The 17,028-nt window shown below is 36.0% G+C and overlaps 1 protein-coding gene and 1 non-coding gene across 3 annotated transcripts in view; both read left to right on the top strand.

Annotated features, from left to right (window-relative positions):
* Positions 1-17,028, top strand: part of SPATA16 (spermatogenesis associated 16) — a 261,852-nt gene that overhangs the window by 164,611 nt on the left and 80,213 nt on the right. For both annotated transcript variants that reach the window (XM_050778289.1, XM_050778290.1), the window contains exon 5: positions 1,902-1,986. In XM_050778289.1, the coding sequence (XP_050634246.1) occupies positions 1,902-1,986 (85 nt within the window). The remainder of the gene's footprint in view (positions 1-1,901; positions 1,987-17,028) is intronic.
* On the top strand, positions 3,711-3,811 carry LOC126949561 (small nucleolar RNA U13). Its single transcript, XR_007723838.1, has one exon. It is a non-coding gene; the product is annotated as a small nucleolar RNA U13 (small nucleolar RNA).

Here is a 17,028-nt window from a genome sequence, read left to right as displayed (position 1 = left end):
GATATTGATTGACAGTTATATAAATGCCCACCATGGCTTGATCAACCTACTAATTTTCTTATGTTAGAGTTAAACTACCCCAATTTGGTTTTTGTAAATAAAATCTTATTGGAACACAGTCACACTAATTGGTTTATGTATTGTCTATAGCTGCTTCTGCAAAGCAAAGTTGAGTAGTTGTGAAACTACATGGCCCACAAAACTTAAAATAGTTACTATCGACCCTTTACAGGAAAAGTTTGCCCACCCTTGATTTAACTAATGGCGGATACTTCTTAAGCAATATTTGTTGAACCATATTTGTAAATCCAAATGCTAATGGTAGAAGGAATCATATTGCAGACCAAATTGTCACCTAAGTGTACCCTACTTCTATAAATATAGGGCGTGTTGTCCTTGAAAGTAAAATTTCTATATTTTCCACTGATTTCTTAAATCCATAATTTATTAAATGAAATTCTATTAAATAACAGGCACCTCCATGTCAAGTAAACTTTCTTTTTAGGTTGTTAAGAAAGGAAAATGTTTCCATGTGCTTCTATCACAATGTAAACATTTGAAATACACTTTTGTTCCTCTACAGTCCATGATTTTTATACCTTGTTTCTGTCCCATTCATATTCACACAACATCAAAACCTCCTACCTCTCTTTACCTTATCATTAAGAGCTTTGGAAAATATAAAAGGATTCTTAAAATATTAGCTATTCTTAAATTATTGTCATTTATTTTGAAATGTCAGTGGGCAGCTTCTTTCCAATACTACGTGTGTTATATATAGAGAGAGAGAGAGAGAGCGAGAGAGAGAGAGAAACAGAGAGAGAGAGAGAGCTAAATAATCCTCCAGTTGGTGGTATTTGTTTCCACCGTTGATTTTTAGAGTCCTGATTTTTCTCTGTCCTGAAGAAGAATCTAAACATTTAAATTATTTAAAAAGAGTAAGTTTATAGCTGCTATGCCTTAGACAACTTATATTTAGAAAAGGAAAATTTCTAATTCAATTTACAGTGATGTCAAGAAACTACACATATCTGCAGGCAAAGATAACAAAAACATTCAGGGGTACACAGTCACAGCTCTACTTAAATAAATAAACTTTTGGTACTAGTGATTAGGTACACAGGATTCTTATATGTTTAATTGGCTAACGTGACAATTTGGAATTACTTGTAGTCACATTTAATTGGATCTGGAATCTCTGGAGAAAGAAATAGAGAGACCTAGCAGAGAAATAGTCATAAAAGTAAACTGTTTATCCAAAGGGTACTAAGTAATGAATTAATATCCATTGCACAATAGTTTTTAATATCCCCTCAACTTAATAAGACTAATGCAGCAAGTGTACACACTAGGCATTAAAATCAATTCAATTACACACAAATTTGTGGGGAGAGGATTCTTCCTTGAATTGGAGATTTTTTTTATTTTCCATTTTCAGGAGACTAATAAGAAGTGAATAATATTTAACTCAGATAAAGTCTGAGATATGCTTAAATACCAATCTAATAGTTAGCTATATATGCTATGCTAGGTTTGAAGACCTAAAAGTTCCTAAAATCTGTGTCACTCTGTAAGTGCTTTGAAACTTAATATAGGCCAACCAAAACAAAACATTATCTCATAATCTTTAAATATTCTTATACTGTACAAATTTAAAACCACCTAGAAGACAAATAGCTTATTGCTTCTCTTTTATAGTTTTGGTTTATCTACCCCCCAAAAAAAACCCTACTTTCAACATTCTAAAATGTGCTTTGTGTTTTGCTTAATATTAGTCTAGACAAATTTATACATTAAAAATTATCTTCCTCCATATTTGTATATAGTGCCTGTTATGGTTTTCCTTCTGTCCTATACATTTGTGTTTTTTTTTTTTTTTTTTAATCTGTCCTTGTTCTTAGGAGTGCCATGATTGCTGACTACATGTTCTGGCTTGGTGGAGGAAGGGAACAGAGCATAAGCAAGCTCATCAAACTGTATTGGCAGGTAAAAATTGATGTCCCAACTAGGGAGGAGAAACCCATCTCATTTTTAGAGCTAAAATGAAAGATTGGTACTTAAAAGACTGCAGGGAAAGGTAGCTCTGGGCATATCAATCAGAAGGAAGCTACTGAATAATAATGTATTTATAATGAAGTAGATTTTCTAAGAGTAATTCTAGGGGCAAAATTCAAGGTTGTTAACCCATGGCCCATACTTCAGTTTTACAACTCAATATAAATTTTAGAGATCCCAGGAACTACTTTTCCAGGCTTGCTATTATAATAATAGGATTTTTTAAAATATGAACATTGTATTTTCATAGATTCTTATTGATCTATGGCCTGTAAAAACAGATGCTAGAAGTAATATTAATTACATAATAAAGGAAAAATGCAAAGATCAGATGTATTTGTTTACTATTTACTATTTGAAACAACCAATAGCAAATTGCAAATCTTGTTTCTAATTTATTATTCAAAATGGCAGCAAGAAGTCATACCAAAGGTCAATCAGATGCCAAGATGAAAGTAATAATTTCTTAGACATATAAGAATAATTTTGGATTTATTAGTTCAATCTCATTTATAAGACATGAATCTTTTCTTGCTTTACCCTCCACCAACAAGCTGTCAATAAGTTTCTGCTGAAGTATACCCAAAATGAAGAGCTCACTTAACCCCCACAAAAATAACATCTGGTTTGCTAACTATTAAACTGTTTTCTTCATTTAAAGTGAATTTCTGCTCCCTTAAACTTCCATCCCGTTGTTTCTAGTGAGTCCACATGAACCACATGAAACACATTTCCAATGAAGTTATTATAAATATTTGAATATCAACTACAAAAGCCAACTTTCTCCTCCATGTCTTCTCTTCTCCAGACTGTGTGGAGCTTTTTCCTTGTATTTCAAGATGTTTTAATTTAATTGAATGTGAACATTTTGAACCAACCAGAATAAGATGTTCTAAGCCACTAACTGTAAAGTAAGAAATAATCATCAACAGCCTTTTGAAGCTTCCTGGTTTTTTCCTGTCTTTTTTCTTCCCCCTACATTTTCACTACTGTGTCTTGGTCCCTAGTTTTTTGTCTCTCTATATTATATGTTATCTTCATTAGACATTAAAGTGTCAGGTTTATCATACACAATTTCCAGTAACTCACATGGTTCTATCTGGAGATCAATTTACCTTCTATTAAAAAAAAATTTAGATTAGTCCCATTATACTTCAGTTCTGTGATTGTTTTAAAATAAAAAAAACAAATGTTGATCTCCAAGTAGACAAACGTTTAATCCCAAAACAACCTATTACTTCTCTGATAATTTTAAGACTTTCCTAAGAGAATCTGGAACATACAAACAGCAGTAATTGCTGATGAACATGTAACTAAATAGCTGTTAAAAAATGCCAGATGGAAGAAATAAGCAAATAATATGGGCTATAGATATACAAAGAGGACTTTTTTATAAGGATTTCAGAGGCTTTTATAAAGGATTTAAGAGAGGTGGGAAAGGAGCTGTGAATCTTGAGGACTGGAAAATATTCAGCAGGCCTGGCATATACTAGGTCCCCAGCGAATGCTTGACTTAATTTAATTATTCATTAAACAAATATATATGAGTACCTATCGTGTTTTCTACATTGAACTAAGAAAATAATAGATCCAGTGTCAGCATAACCTAAGACAAAGTAAGACCTTGGCGATTTCGTAAATAAAAATTTTGTCTGACCATGTTGTGGTTCGCAAGCGTGATAATTCAGTTTTTACGCTCACGTATGAGACACACCTCCTTCAAATCTTGTTATGTCATCACATTATCCATCTGATGTGAAAAAACTTTTTCTGTTTCCTTTAGCTTTCAGAGAACATTAATATCTCTATTTTATTTACCTCAGACTAAGAAAATAATCTCCACTTACCAATGCATGCATGTTTGTGATAGAAAATGAAATAAAATGAATATTTTACTATTATGTATTAATAAAAGATAAAAAATAGTTCTCTTTGTATTCCCTTTCTCTTGATTGGACGTAACCTGGTGTAAGAGAAAAGAGCTCTTGTCTAGAAGTCAGGTCTGATTTGGTACAAGTTCTAATACTAACTAGATCTTGAACTTAGGGCAAGTTAGTCTCTAGAGGAGCTTTAACTGGAAAGTGAGAATGGCTGGAACAAAGTGTTTGAGAAGATTTATTCTTAAAGCCCATTTTAGCACTAAAATCTTATCCAAAATCTTAGTCCAAAGATGATGTCACAAATTTTGAGGAAAAAAGAAGCAACATAATTAGAAATCACTTCCTGCAGATAAATTCTATAAATTAACACTCTCTATCAAGCCCCAACATCAGCACAACAAACCATTCACTCACCCATTATATACTTCCTGCTGCTAACCGCTCTCCTTGATCTTGATTCAAATGTATACATTCGAATCCCTAAACCTTGTTCTGTCCCAAATCAGAAGGGGGTATTTAATCCTTGCCAGAGAGTGCCAAGTCTATGCCATCTTTAAAGATATATATGCCCCACTACCCAATCCACCCTAGCAATTTCACTGATGACTTCAAGAATGTCCCCAAACATCACAGACTAGAGACTGTATTTGCATGCAGTTTTGTAGGCATCCATTCAGGTTAAATAGATAGACACTATTTTCACCATCTTTGCCAGAAGTTACTATACTGTATATCTTCCTTTTCGACCACATAAAATCCATACTATTTTAGTTGGTTATTCTTCTTAACAGGAAATGGAAAACTTCAGAATGTAAAAATTTGAGAACATGTCTATATTTACTCTTATACATGGTTGACTTACAAATTCTCAGATGCAAAAGAATGGACCTTTGCTTTGGTGGACTCAAGAACCTTTCAATTGCATTAGGAACATTTTTCATATCATCAACGCAGCAAGGAAAAGAAAGGCATTAAGCACTGTACTATATGACAGCTCACACTGGGATATATCACTTTGAATAAGTGTTTGCACAAGTTATTCTATAATAGTGTCACCTCTTCAGAGCTACAGAGGGTTGAAAATAACTTGTCATGACTGTACTTGCACGCAATGCCTCTGCAACCCGATATCCAGGCATCTGTAATCAGCCAGTCTCCTTGAGAACACCTGGAGACCTCACCACACTCCTGAACTAATTAGCAAAATAGAAAGTACCAAGTCGGGCTGAGACTAAGCTATTTTTGAAACAGCTGCCCTATAGTGTTTATATATTGGTCCTACACTAATTTTATTACAAGAAGAACTTTATATTAAACCCTAGTCCACCTCTCCCTGCTCCTTACATCCAGGACTAGTTTTAATAACATGAGGAAAACAAGCAAGCAAGCTTACTCCATCTTCCACTCCCTTGTTCTGTCCTGCTGCATTCACTTTCAACCACATTCTGAGGCACAAAAGTTTTCATGTGTGTGTCTTTAACTCATGTAATGTGAATAACAGAGCCAACCCTGGTCTGCACTGCTCAGCGAAGTGAGAAAAGGTAACAGCTAATCGTATCACAGAACTCCCACAAAACGAGTGCAGAGGAACCCCACTAAACAGCGGCATGCTGCCTGATCAGCTCATCCCCTACCTTTATGGTTCCTTTTTCCTTTAATTTTTTTGAGTTATAGACCCCTCTGAGAATCTAATTCATTTACAAGCATCCACCTAGAACAATACTCATAAACACATACACACGAAATATGTGCTTACTTTTTATCTCATTGGATTGGAAATTGATCTCCTATACATAGTCAGAATACCAGAACAGCATTTACAGAAAAGTATGGTTTTCTCACTCTTGTGAGAAGGCTTTTGTAGCTTTTCTAGATCAAGGAATTGAAATATTTCATATTGCATCAATTTCAACATTTCATTTGAATGTCAATAACAGGTAAAATCCTGATTCACAAAGTCTCTACTAGCAAATGGAGTTAGAGCTGCAATACTACACAGTATCTCAGATGGGTCAGCATGAATCAAGAATTACCAAAATTTTCAACTAAAATTTATAATACGTCATTTCCTTTGTCCTCGAGTAAATGAGGTCATCTTTGTTAGGCTTATATCATCAAGGCTACCTATGTCAGCAATTTGTTTCCATTTTAAGGCTGTCTGAACAAAAAGTGACCTTCATAAGAGATAAGCCACTTGCCAAGTGTCTGTAAATTTTTGTCCCCAGAAACTCTCAAGTCTTCATCAGTCTCACCTTCAGTGTTGGAAAATCTATATTGTTATTTGACTTCAGTCACCTCATTTAGAGTAGCTGCTTGGCCACAAAAAAAAAAAAGCTTATAGTTTTTCGGCAGGATCTCTAATAGTAACTTCAGCATTTTCAATCAAAAGATTTGTTTAATTTATGTGCCTAAGATATCAGCCATTACAAAACTAGTCCCGGAATTTCTCACCATCAAATTATTCTAAGAAGGAGTTTTCTTTTTTCTTAAAAAATTGTAAAAAAAAAAAAAAAAAAACAACCAAACTAAATCAGATCTAAATCTCTTCTCTGGATTGTCAACAAACTTCTCTAAAAGGAAAGAACCTCATGGTGTGCTCTTGTATCTTGACAAAGATCTACTGAAAAGGCACTAATTCAAGCTCTTGGCTCCGAAGAAGCTGAAGACTTTCACAGCAGTAGAAAGACCTCTTTTGGGATTGCTGGAAGAGCTGTTGACACCAACACAGGCCCGTGTAGAAAGCATGACATGTGGAGCATCTTTCTTCAGTGAAGCAGCAGAGGCTGAGGCAGTGCCAGCTTCACAGGTCTTCCATCTGTGCAGAGAACACCAAGACTTCCCATCCAATTCAAGTTGCACTTGGCATTGAAATGTTTCCCATCTCATAGCTATCAATGGCCTATATGGTTTCCAAAGGCAGCTTACCAGAAAGAAATATCTCTTTGGCGTGATTAGTCCTACTCTCAAAGGACAAAACCAGGAGCTGGCTGAACTGAGAGACAAAAGATTTTCCACAGCCACATGCTCAAAGGTGGCCCATAGTTTGTGGGCCCCTAATGCCTTTCTATGGACCTCAAGGTTCACAGACCACAGGCTAAGACTCTTTTACAACTCCTTCTCTTTACATCATTGTCACTATTGCAACAACCCCTTTTCTTTTTGCTATTAGGCCTACCAGGAGGCATTTACTGCTTCTAACACTCAAAGCAAAATATAGCACCCACAATGTTATTGTCATATAGTGCCTCCATAAACTGCATCATGGTCATTCAAGCTTGAAACCTTTGCAATAGTGTCCAGACTCTTCTTAAGGTGGTGGATACCTTTGTTATTTACTCTCAAACTGTATTTGTCATTCATACTCATTCAACAAATATTTAGTGACTGTACGTAAGAAACTGGGGTATATGTTGGAGATACAGGAGTGAACAAAGTAGGCATCACCTGTCTTCAAGGAGCATATATTCTAGCACAAACTATTTACTAGGAAAAGCTACAGACTATAAGGTACTTAAATTATATACCACCTCTTGTTAATCTGCTTTCAAAATGCACCGCCATCAAAATGCATTGCAAAAAGCAGCTCAATAAAGATTTGTTAAATCAATCAATCAAATTAAATATTGGTTTGACATGAAGCTCAAACCAATAACATTTGACATGAAAATATTTTGGCATAGTTGTTTCACGATTTTTAAAACCAGTGATTATGAATCCAATGAACATTTTGCTAGGTATGTGCACACGTGTTCTAAGTTCACAATTGTAAACAACTTTTGTGCTTCGGTTGAGTTGAGGATCAATAGAATTTTTGAAGAAAGTTGCAGATTTCCAAGAGATCTTTTAGGCTCATTAATTTTTGTGCTCAGAGGTGTCTTCCTGGAAGTTCCAAGTTCTTAGCCTACTAACTGCTTCTTTCAAACATGACAATCGAGGGAGCAGCAAGTAAATAGATTTCTCTAAACAGACCAGAGAATGATGTACAATAAATTAATACTAAACATGTTTTGATTACATATACTAATAATGATGACTTTTTCCTCTTCTATTCTTTGTTTCTCCTCTTGATATTGCAAAATCATCCCAATATTACTCATTTACATGGTAAACATGTACGATAACCCCAAATAAATACAAAATCTTCAACATGAAATTACAGGCAAAGTAAGGTCAAGGAACTGAAAATATTTTTTATCTTTAACAAAACACCTATATTTTCTGGAGAAATGTGCTTTCTCTGAAGATTTGCTACATGTGAAAAATTTTTCCACAGAAAGGAACAAAATAGCAATACCATCTGAACAGTTCTCTTAGTGGCCTATATTTATAGTGCATTTATTTATTTGGCCCTGTCAGGCAGAGAGTTTCTAAATTATTTGCATGAGGAATGTCTGAAAGCAGCCCAGGTCCTATAGTATTTAGATTAGATATAATTTGAGAAGCACTAAAGACACTCACCCAAAAATATTTTCCCCATCAATTCCTATGTATCATACTTAAATTCTTATCAGTTGGCATTGAGTCTCCAGTCAGCCTCAGGTCATATGCAGAAGAAATTTTATCTAGAAGTGTTTAACTAAGTACATTGTTACCTCTGAATAGAATTGTAAAAATTAGTTTATTTGAGCTTTCTTAGTCTTCTTTGAAAGGTAAAAGAAGAATTCTATAATAATAAGATATAGGGAAAGGTAAAGTCTAATGAGAAAATTTGACAGAAATATAGGAATATAGGAAATGTAGGCCAACCAGAAGTACCTTTTGAAGGCAAAGGACATCTGTGCTTAATTCTGTCAAGGAAAGGAAGCAAACGAAAATAGGTATCATGGAGCAGTAGAAAAGGTTGGGCCTGAGATTCAGGAAATTTAACTTCTAGTTCCAAAGCTGACTCAATTTTTAATAAATCACTGCAATTTTTTATTAGCCAGCTACTGCTGCAATAATACTGCGTAACAAGCCACTCTAAAACTCAGTGGCTTATCAAATAAACATGTTGGCTCAAATTTGATTAGTTGAGGCTAATCTCAACTGGGCTTGGCTTACCTCCAAGCTGCAGAGAGGTCCAAGTGTATTTCACATATCTTTCACTCTCTTTTGTCCAGTGATTACCTGATGCAGGTTCTTTTTATGGCAAAATGCAGGATTCCAAGAGAGAAAGCCAAACCATACAAGCACATTTTAAGCCTCCGCTCATACCATCGTTGCTAACATTCTAGTAGTCAAAGCAAGCCACACGATCAAGCCCAAAAGCAAAGGGTAGATCCTTCTGCCCACTACAAAGCCAAGACAAAGGGGTGGAGTTGATGTTGCAACAGGGAGGGGAAACATTGAGACCCACAACTCAATCTACCAAAATTGCTCTAAGCCTTCGTTTCTGCTTCTGTTGGCCTTCCAATGAGGAAGCTGGCCTAGGTTAGTGGTTCTTAAACACCAGTCTAGTAACCAACTGCATCAGTCACTTAGAAAAACATTTAAAATATTAGATTCCTAGAGTTGAGTGGGATACTAAAAACTGTATTTTTCTATTGCCCCCCTTCAACCAGGTGATTCTGATGCACAACCCCAGGTATATGTCTCAAAAGCGATTTCCAATTTTTAAGTTAGTGACCAACCTAGCCCACCATAGAGTTTATCTGGGACTGCCCAATGTGCAAAGGTATGACATTGGATGACCTGCACAGGTGATCCTGCCTACCTGATAATGCAATTTAAATAATTTATAAGACCCAGATTCTCCCCTCCATCTTCCCACTATGTAGATTACCTCCCAGTAGATTAGGCAGCTTATGTTTCCCATTGTTAACAGTTAACAGCTGCTGTCCCCTTCTCCCCATGATGTAAGTCAGATTTTCCTGTGTACTTCACATCCCTGAAGCAAACCTCTTGGCTGCTTAACTGTCATATCTAGACAACAATGGGCATGCAATATTCTTTAGTCTCTTGCCTACAAAGAAATTTTGTCTATTAAGCTAGACAATATTAAAATTCACAGTTTATGAATTATCATATTTTTCAATTAGAAGACAGACTAAAAAGGAAGTATCCAAATTGAGGTGAGAGGTAAAAGAGAGCTTCCTTTCCTGGGTCCTGCAAAAAGATAAATGTAGAAATAAATTTCTCATCTAATTATTCATTCCTGTTTATATATTCTTTAATGATATGTTTCCATGGTTACCAGTGTTGTTAAACGCTGCCTGTGTTTCATTTTGCTTTGATGCTATTTGAGGTAGTATGCCAGTAGGAGAGGTTCCCTTTTAAATGAAAGATGTAATTGAGGCATGTATTTGATCCAAGGTTGAGTGTTCCCATGAAGGAGATAGTGACCGTGACATTATTTGCTGGTTGTATAGTTTTGTGTAGCTCTTCTATTGATGTTCTGTGAGTGCTGCAGGCATTAGAAAGGAAGGGAAGAAAGGAGGAGGGAGAGAGGGAAGAACCTGAACCATACACATATATAAATTAATGTGTATATATTTTCCTACCTTTATACACACACACACACACACACATATATATATATATAGAGAGAGAGAGAGAGAGAGAGACATTGATTTAACTGGACTGTCAAGTAGGTGAGGTTGCTTTTTACCACCCCATCCCTCTCTTCTCCTCATGCTATCCCCACTTCAACCCAACATGTACATGCCAACAGGCAGTTTTTTTTCAAAAATGGGTTGAGTATTCAATGGCTTTGCCTCAGTGTGAATTTCAGCCACAATGCCATCTCTCTGGAGGTTTTTTGCCTTCGAAGCCCCAACTCTCACTGAGAAATAAATGGCTTTATCACCTGCTGCCAACACAGTGTCAGGCATCCAGATCACACAAGAATTTGAGGGCAGTAATCCTTGCTAGTGCCTCAGAATATGCCCTGCAAGGGGCAGCATGCTTCACTTGCACATCAGCCTTCTCTGTACATTGATAATTAAGGCTTGTTAGAAAATTCAGGCATCAGAGCTGATACAATCCCCCCTTCTCAGGTGGCTGAGGCAGGAGAATCACTGGAGTCCAGGAGTAGTTAGAAGCTATTGCAGTGGTCCCCAACCTTTTTGGTACCAGGGACCAGTTTTGTGAAAGACAATTTTTCCATAAATCAGGGTGGGGGGATGGTTTCAAGATGATTCAAGCACATTACACTTATTGCACACTTTATTTTCATTACTATCATACTGTGACACATAATGAAATAATTATACAACTCACCATAATGTAGGATTAGTGGGAGCCCTGAGCTTGTTTCCCTGCAACTACACAGTCCCATCTGGGGATGATGGGAAACAGTGACAGATCATCAGGCATTAGATTCTCATAAGAAGCTCATAAACTAGATCCCTCACCTGAGCAGTTCACAATAGGGTTCATGCTCCTATGAGAATCTAATGCCACTGTTGATCTGACAGGAGGTGGAGCTCAGGCGGTAATGCCAGCAATGGGGAGCAGCTGTAAATACAGACAAAGCTTCTCACCGGCCCGCCGCTCACCTTCTGCTATGTGGCCTGGTTGGGGATCTCTGAGCTATAGTAGGCTGTAACCACACCCGTGAATAGCCACTGCACTCCAGCCTGGGCAACATAATGAGACTCCATCACTATAAAAATAACAAATAAATAAACCAAAAAATTCAGACATCATAAAAAGCAAAACAATTAATCCTCAGTGACCCCTGAGTAATGTTTATTTTGTATCTTCTTCAGAAACGTCTATTTTTTCAAAATATTCCTGGTTCGGTGTTTCAGTATTATTAGTAGGTGACAGCAGAAGCCCCACATAATTTAAATGCAGCTTTTTCGTTACCCTTTTTGCCTCCTAAATAGCGTTTGGGTTTCTGGTAGTTTTTATAGGAGGAAAAAAAAGTTACTTCCAAATTTCTTTTCATTTTCTCTCATATGAGAAAGATATGAGCTTAGAGATGTAAAGCAATTCAGGCCTTTCTTTCCTTTAACAAATTTAGGTCTAGATATTTGATTCCCAGGAGGCCTGTGGCTATTCTGCATGGTTTCCATGAGGTTACTTTATTTTCATAGAGACTTTGCCTTCCAGTCTAAATTTACAAACATGTTGATTCCTTCTTTGTGCTTGTTTGCATCTGAAAATCAAAACTTGTTATGAGCAAAACCAAATTTAGAGGGTTTTATGGTTATCTATTCTATTTTCCATAGATTTTTATGGGTTATTGATTTACAAGCTTGCAGGGAAATTGAGGTCACTTTTTTTTAGCAGCTGGAGATGTGTAATAACGATTCCATGAAATCATGAAATTTTTTAGGCTGTGTTCACCCAGGTATAAGATAATCTGCAAAGCTCAAAGCTTTTAATGTTTTTATTTATATTCAGTCATTGTTTTGGTGGTATTGCACACCAATTAAGATAAATGCTCCTCTTTTCTTGAATTCATATGATTGTATTTTCCTTGCTAATTTTTGAAGACTGCCTACTCTATCTGTACCTGGACTGAATCATTCTCTTTTTCATGGTAATTTTCTCTTTTCCAGATAATGAGACCTTGGCATTTCAAATGTCAGCCTTTAACATGTGGCATGATTTCGTTTTTCTCAGGATTATAAAGTAACTGCTAAGCTCACCTATTTTTATTCAAGAAAGCATAGGTGCTATTATATATATAGTGCAGCCTACACCAGGAACCAACAACCTATGAGGAACAATAACTTCCAGAAAACCTCAGAAGGATTCTTTCAAGCCCAAACTAGAGGGATGGAAAATACCATCTTTAGCATGGCAAGCCTTCACTTCATTTATTATTTATTCTTCATCAGGTGGAGGTTGGCCTGCTGTAATATTCATATAAGATGCAAATCAGAGATGTAACCAGAGACTGGACAGATAACTTGTAAAGTACAGTGGCAGGTCTCTTGAAGTTAGCACTTTATCTCATTTCTTTTAATATTATGTGAAGTTGTGATTTTTTCTTATCACAAAGCACATAGAAATATATATGTATATAATGTATGTGGATCTATATATTATACATGTATTTTGACAAGTCCATTGCATTTCTCACAGGCACAATTGTTTCCCCTCTGAGACATTTTGATGTTAGGATGAAAGCATGGGAAGTCATGTATAGGAGGCCACCTGCCCCATAAAATTATCCTCCTGCGATCTGTTCTTTTTAAAATATAAAGTCCTCTGGGAGAGGCCACAACCTGGAAGACATTAATTGCAGACAAAGAAATAATAAAGAAAGGGTTGGGTGCGGTGACTCACGCCTGTAATCCCAGCACTTTGGGAGGCCTAGGCGGGCGGATCACGAGGTCAAGAGATCGAGACCATCCTGGCCAACATGGTGAAACCCCATCTCTACTAAAAATACAAAAATTAGAAAATCGCTTGAACCTAGGAGGCAGAGATTGCAGTGAGCCGAGATCGCGCCATTGCACGCCAACCTGGTGACAGAGCAAGACTCTGTCTCAAAAAAAAAAAAAAAAAAAAAAAAGAAATAATAAAGAAAAATAAAAGGTGTCTGATTGCCAAGCAAAGCTGAAACTTATGTGAGAAAAGAAATTACAGGGAGGCAGGAGAGGACCAGGACAAACTGTGAGTAATATTTCCACAGCACAGTCATCCCTCTTACTAGATTCCAGATACACTCATTTCTCTTGATCTGCACACCACCAAGGTCATGATCTACTAGCTTCTAAGATGAACAATTCCCTTCTTAGAAGCCTCCATTAGAACTTTCTTCTTCCTGCGAAAGATTCTGCTTCTGCCCTCTGAAGCTTTGTGCAAGAACCTTTCATATATTTGGAATCCTATCTTAGTGCTGGACAGGACTGTAAACATCATTTACAAGTCAGCACAGCATAATGGCTCAGAGGAAGAGGCCCTAAGATGTAACTGATTTGAATCCCATCTCTGTCATGAAGTAGATGTGTGAACTACCCCATGTTGTAGAAGCTCTATACAGACTGAGTTTTCCTCAACTATAAAATGGAGGAACAATGCTTGCTTTCCAGCATAGTTTTAGCAAATTAACAGAATAGTTTACCTACAGCACTTGGCCAATGCACAGTGAAGGCTCATTCGATAAATAAATGAGTTTTTCAGGTTTATCAGTAAGCCAAATAAAGTCTGCATAGAGAGAATCTGAGAACACTTTGCTACCTGATGACAGAAAGTTAGTCCTTGAACCTAAATCTTGTCTCCAGATGAAACGTCCTCAAATCTTTTTAACTTGTTCTCCAATATACACTTCTTCAAAGGTAACCCTGACCTTTCCACTCAAAATCATCTCAAATAATAGCCCAAAAGACAAAACAAATTCTGAGTAGAAAAAGCAGTACAAGTTTGAGAACCAAGTTACCAGGTCTTTGTCTCAACCCTGCCATAAATTAGTTGTGTGTACTGGCAAGGCATACCCCACTTTAAAACCAATGGTCAAGAAATACAACAAAAAACAACATACAGTTAGGAATAGAAATACCTACCTTCATACAACTAAATGATATATAGAGATGAAATGTACAATGACAAAAAAGGGTCCCAAGCTGTGTTGACATTTACTACTGAACACAGAGGCTAAAGCTCATTGGTAATACCCAGTTGTCCTTAGGAAATAATTGCAGGTAATGTAGCTATTTATTTCTGCAATACCTTTTGGTGATTCATTTTAAGTCATCAAGAATAAAAGCTCTGTGGCATCCTAAAGAGTCTGGAGGCTGCTGAAACCCACACTTGTAACTCTGAGTTTCTTTCAGCTGGTGTTTCTCTAATGTGCAAGCAGAAAATTATTTGGGGTCTATAGAACACGAACATACTTAAAGTTCTATTTATAAGTTATATATGCTTTGCCATTAAATAAGCTAGACTGACCTAAGCACGTTATTATTTAAGCTCCCCTATCAAAACACCGTACATCTAATTTTTGTAAATGTTTCTCCTTGACACTGGCATGCTAGCTGATAACATGTCCTAAATCTAATGAGGGGCCAGTGGACAAAACAGTCTTACTTGTGGCCAGTAGGTGTGAGTGATGAATATTCCATTTTGTGTCAGAATTCTTATAAAGAGGATCTTGATCTGGTTACGGTTTGATGTGGTCTGTTTGTTTCTCTGTGCTAGAGTCAAATTCTAGCTGTCTGTGGAGACAGAAATAGACAGTGATGGAAAAAGAAGAAGGGAATCAATGCTTGACTTTATTCTTCCAAGAATTTACAATCTAATTAAAAGAATAAAACGTTGCTCACCATAGAAGAAAGATTGGCTTAGGGGACTTGGGCTGTCATCTTGCTTTCATTTCTGATTTTGTAACCTCAGAGGAATCACCAGTACTTACCAAGCTTTACGTTTAGTGATTATAAAATAATATTTTAGATCCTTTCCATCTCCTCAGTTCTATCTTGAAGGACCATGGAAATAACATTTTACTAAAAAATATAAATGATTAAAAGTTAATGCAGGGTAAATGTTAGGCCTTAAGTGCAGAAGTTAGTTAATGGATGCAACACACATAATGAAAACTCTAACCCTAACCATAGTGAATGGTAGACAGTAGCTCAAATAATATATTTATACAATTACATGCATGTGTATATACATATATGTGTTCTAGAATTCTATAGCAGTAACACACTACAAAACTAAATTAAATACTTTAAATTTAATATTATATTTATTATGACTATTTTTAAACAGAAAGGGTTGCAAAGTAGAGAATTCAAAAAAGCTATATAAAAGTCCATTTCCCTTGCTACAAATAACCTGTTTATACAATTTTTAGTGATTTCTAAATAATGCAAATAAAATTTAAATATTTTTATTTAAACTGCATGAAATATTTATAACTTTCACATCACTGGGCTGACAGAGGTAATGGCAAAGCTGCCAAATATTCTTTTATATTAAGAAAAAATGAAACTTAAAGTGAATGTTCTTTCATAAAATAGCTTCCATAAATCCAGGGTAATATTTCAGAATCAAAATGTTGATCACTGCAGCAGGGACAATCAATCAATTATTACATATTCTATTCTGACACTCCATTATATTAAAATCATCATACAAATGTAAATCTTGACTGTTACATAAATGATAGAGTGATTGTGTTTATAGGGTTGTCTCAAGGTAACATATTTATGAAAATCTGTTTTTAAAGTCAATTCTAAATTTCAAGAAAATTGAAATCTTCCAAATTAAACCAATATGTATATTTTTAAAATTGAATTTGAAAAACGTTGCTCACAAAATTTTATTTTTCCATTTTCATCATTTAAAATTGCATTATTATTAATGTAATAACAAAGAGCGTCATTAGCCATTAAATACTAAAGGTACCTATCTCGATCATTTATAGCTTGCAAGTATAGTACTGCTTCCTTTGAATTTAATAATGTTAACTCCGAAAATAAAACAATAAAACTATAATATTCAATCACTAGTAATACCTACCTAGATGGATTTTATGAGGACTAAAGGAAATAGCCTATATAAAAACATTTATCACACTGCTAAATGAAAGGTTGTTGTTTCATCTCTTTAAATGCCATGTTTTTCTTTACTTTTCAAAATAATACACAAGTCTTAGTAGATAAAAAGGGATTATGAGAGAGATTCCAAGTTTTATTTATTAGTATTGGTGTGTTAGGGTAGGCTACCGTAACAACCCCAAATTTCAGAAACTTAAAACAACAAAACAATAAATTTGATTTCTCACTCGTAGTCCAACATGGGTGTTTCTGATTGGATCTACTCTAATCAGCAACTTGGGAACTGACACTGCTTCCACTGTGTAGTGCCATCTTCCTTCCCACCTGTGAGTCCTCTCTGTTTTTGTTTGTTTGTTTGTTTTTGAAACAGAGTCTCACTCTGTTACCCAGGCTGAAGTGCAGTGGCCACAATCTCAGCTCCTGCAACCTCCACTTCCTGGGCTCAAGCAATTCTCCTGCCTCAGCCTCCCAAGTAGCTGGTATTACAGGCGCCCACCACCACGTCTGGCTAATTTTTATACTTTTATTTGAGACAGGGTTTCACCATGTTGGCCAGGCTGGTTTCAAACTCCTGGCCTCAAAGGATCTGCCTGCCTTGGCCTCCCAAAGTGCTGGGATTACAGGCATGAGCCACCACGCCCAGCTGAGTCCTCTTT

Source organism: Macaca thibetana, chromosome 2 (genome assembly GCF_024542745.1).
Source record: "Macaca thibetana thibetana isolate TM-01 chromosome 2, ASM2454274v1, whole genome shotgun sequence".
Lineage (NCBI taxonomy): Eukaryota > Metazoa > Chordata > Mammalia > Primates > Cercopithecidae > Macaca > Macaca thibetana.
This window is presented reverse-complemented; position numbering and strand designations above follow the sequence as displayed.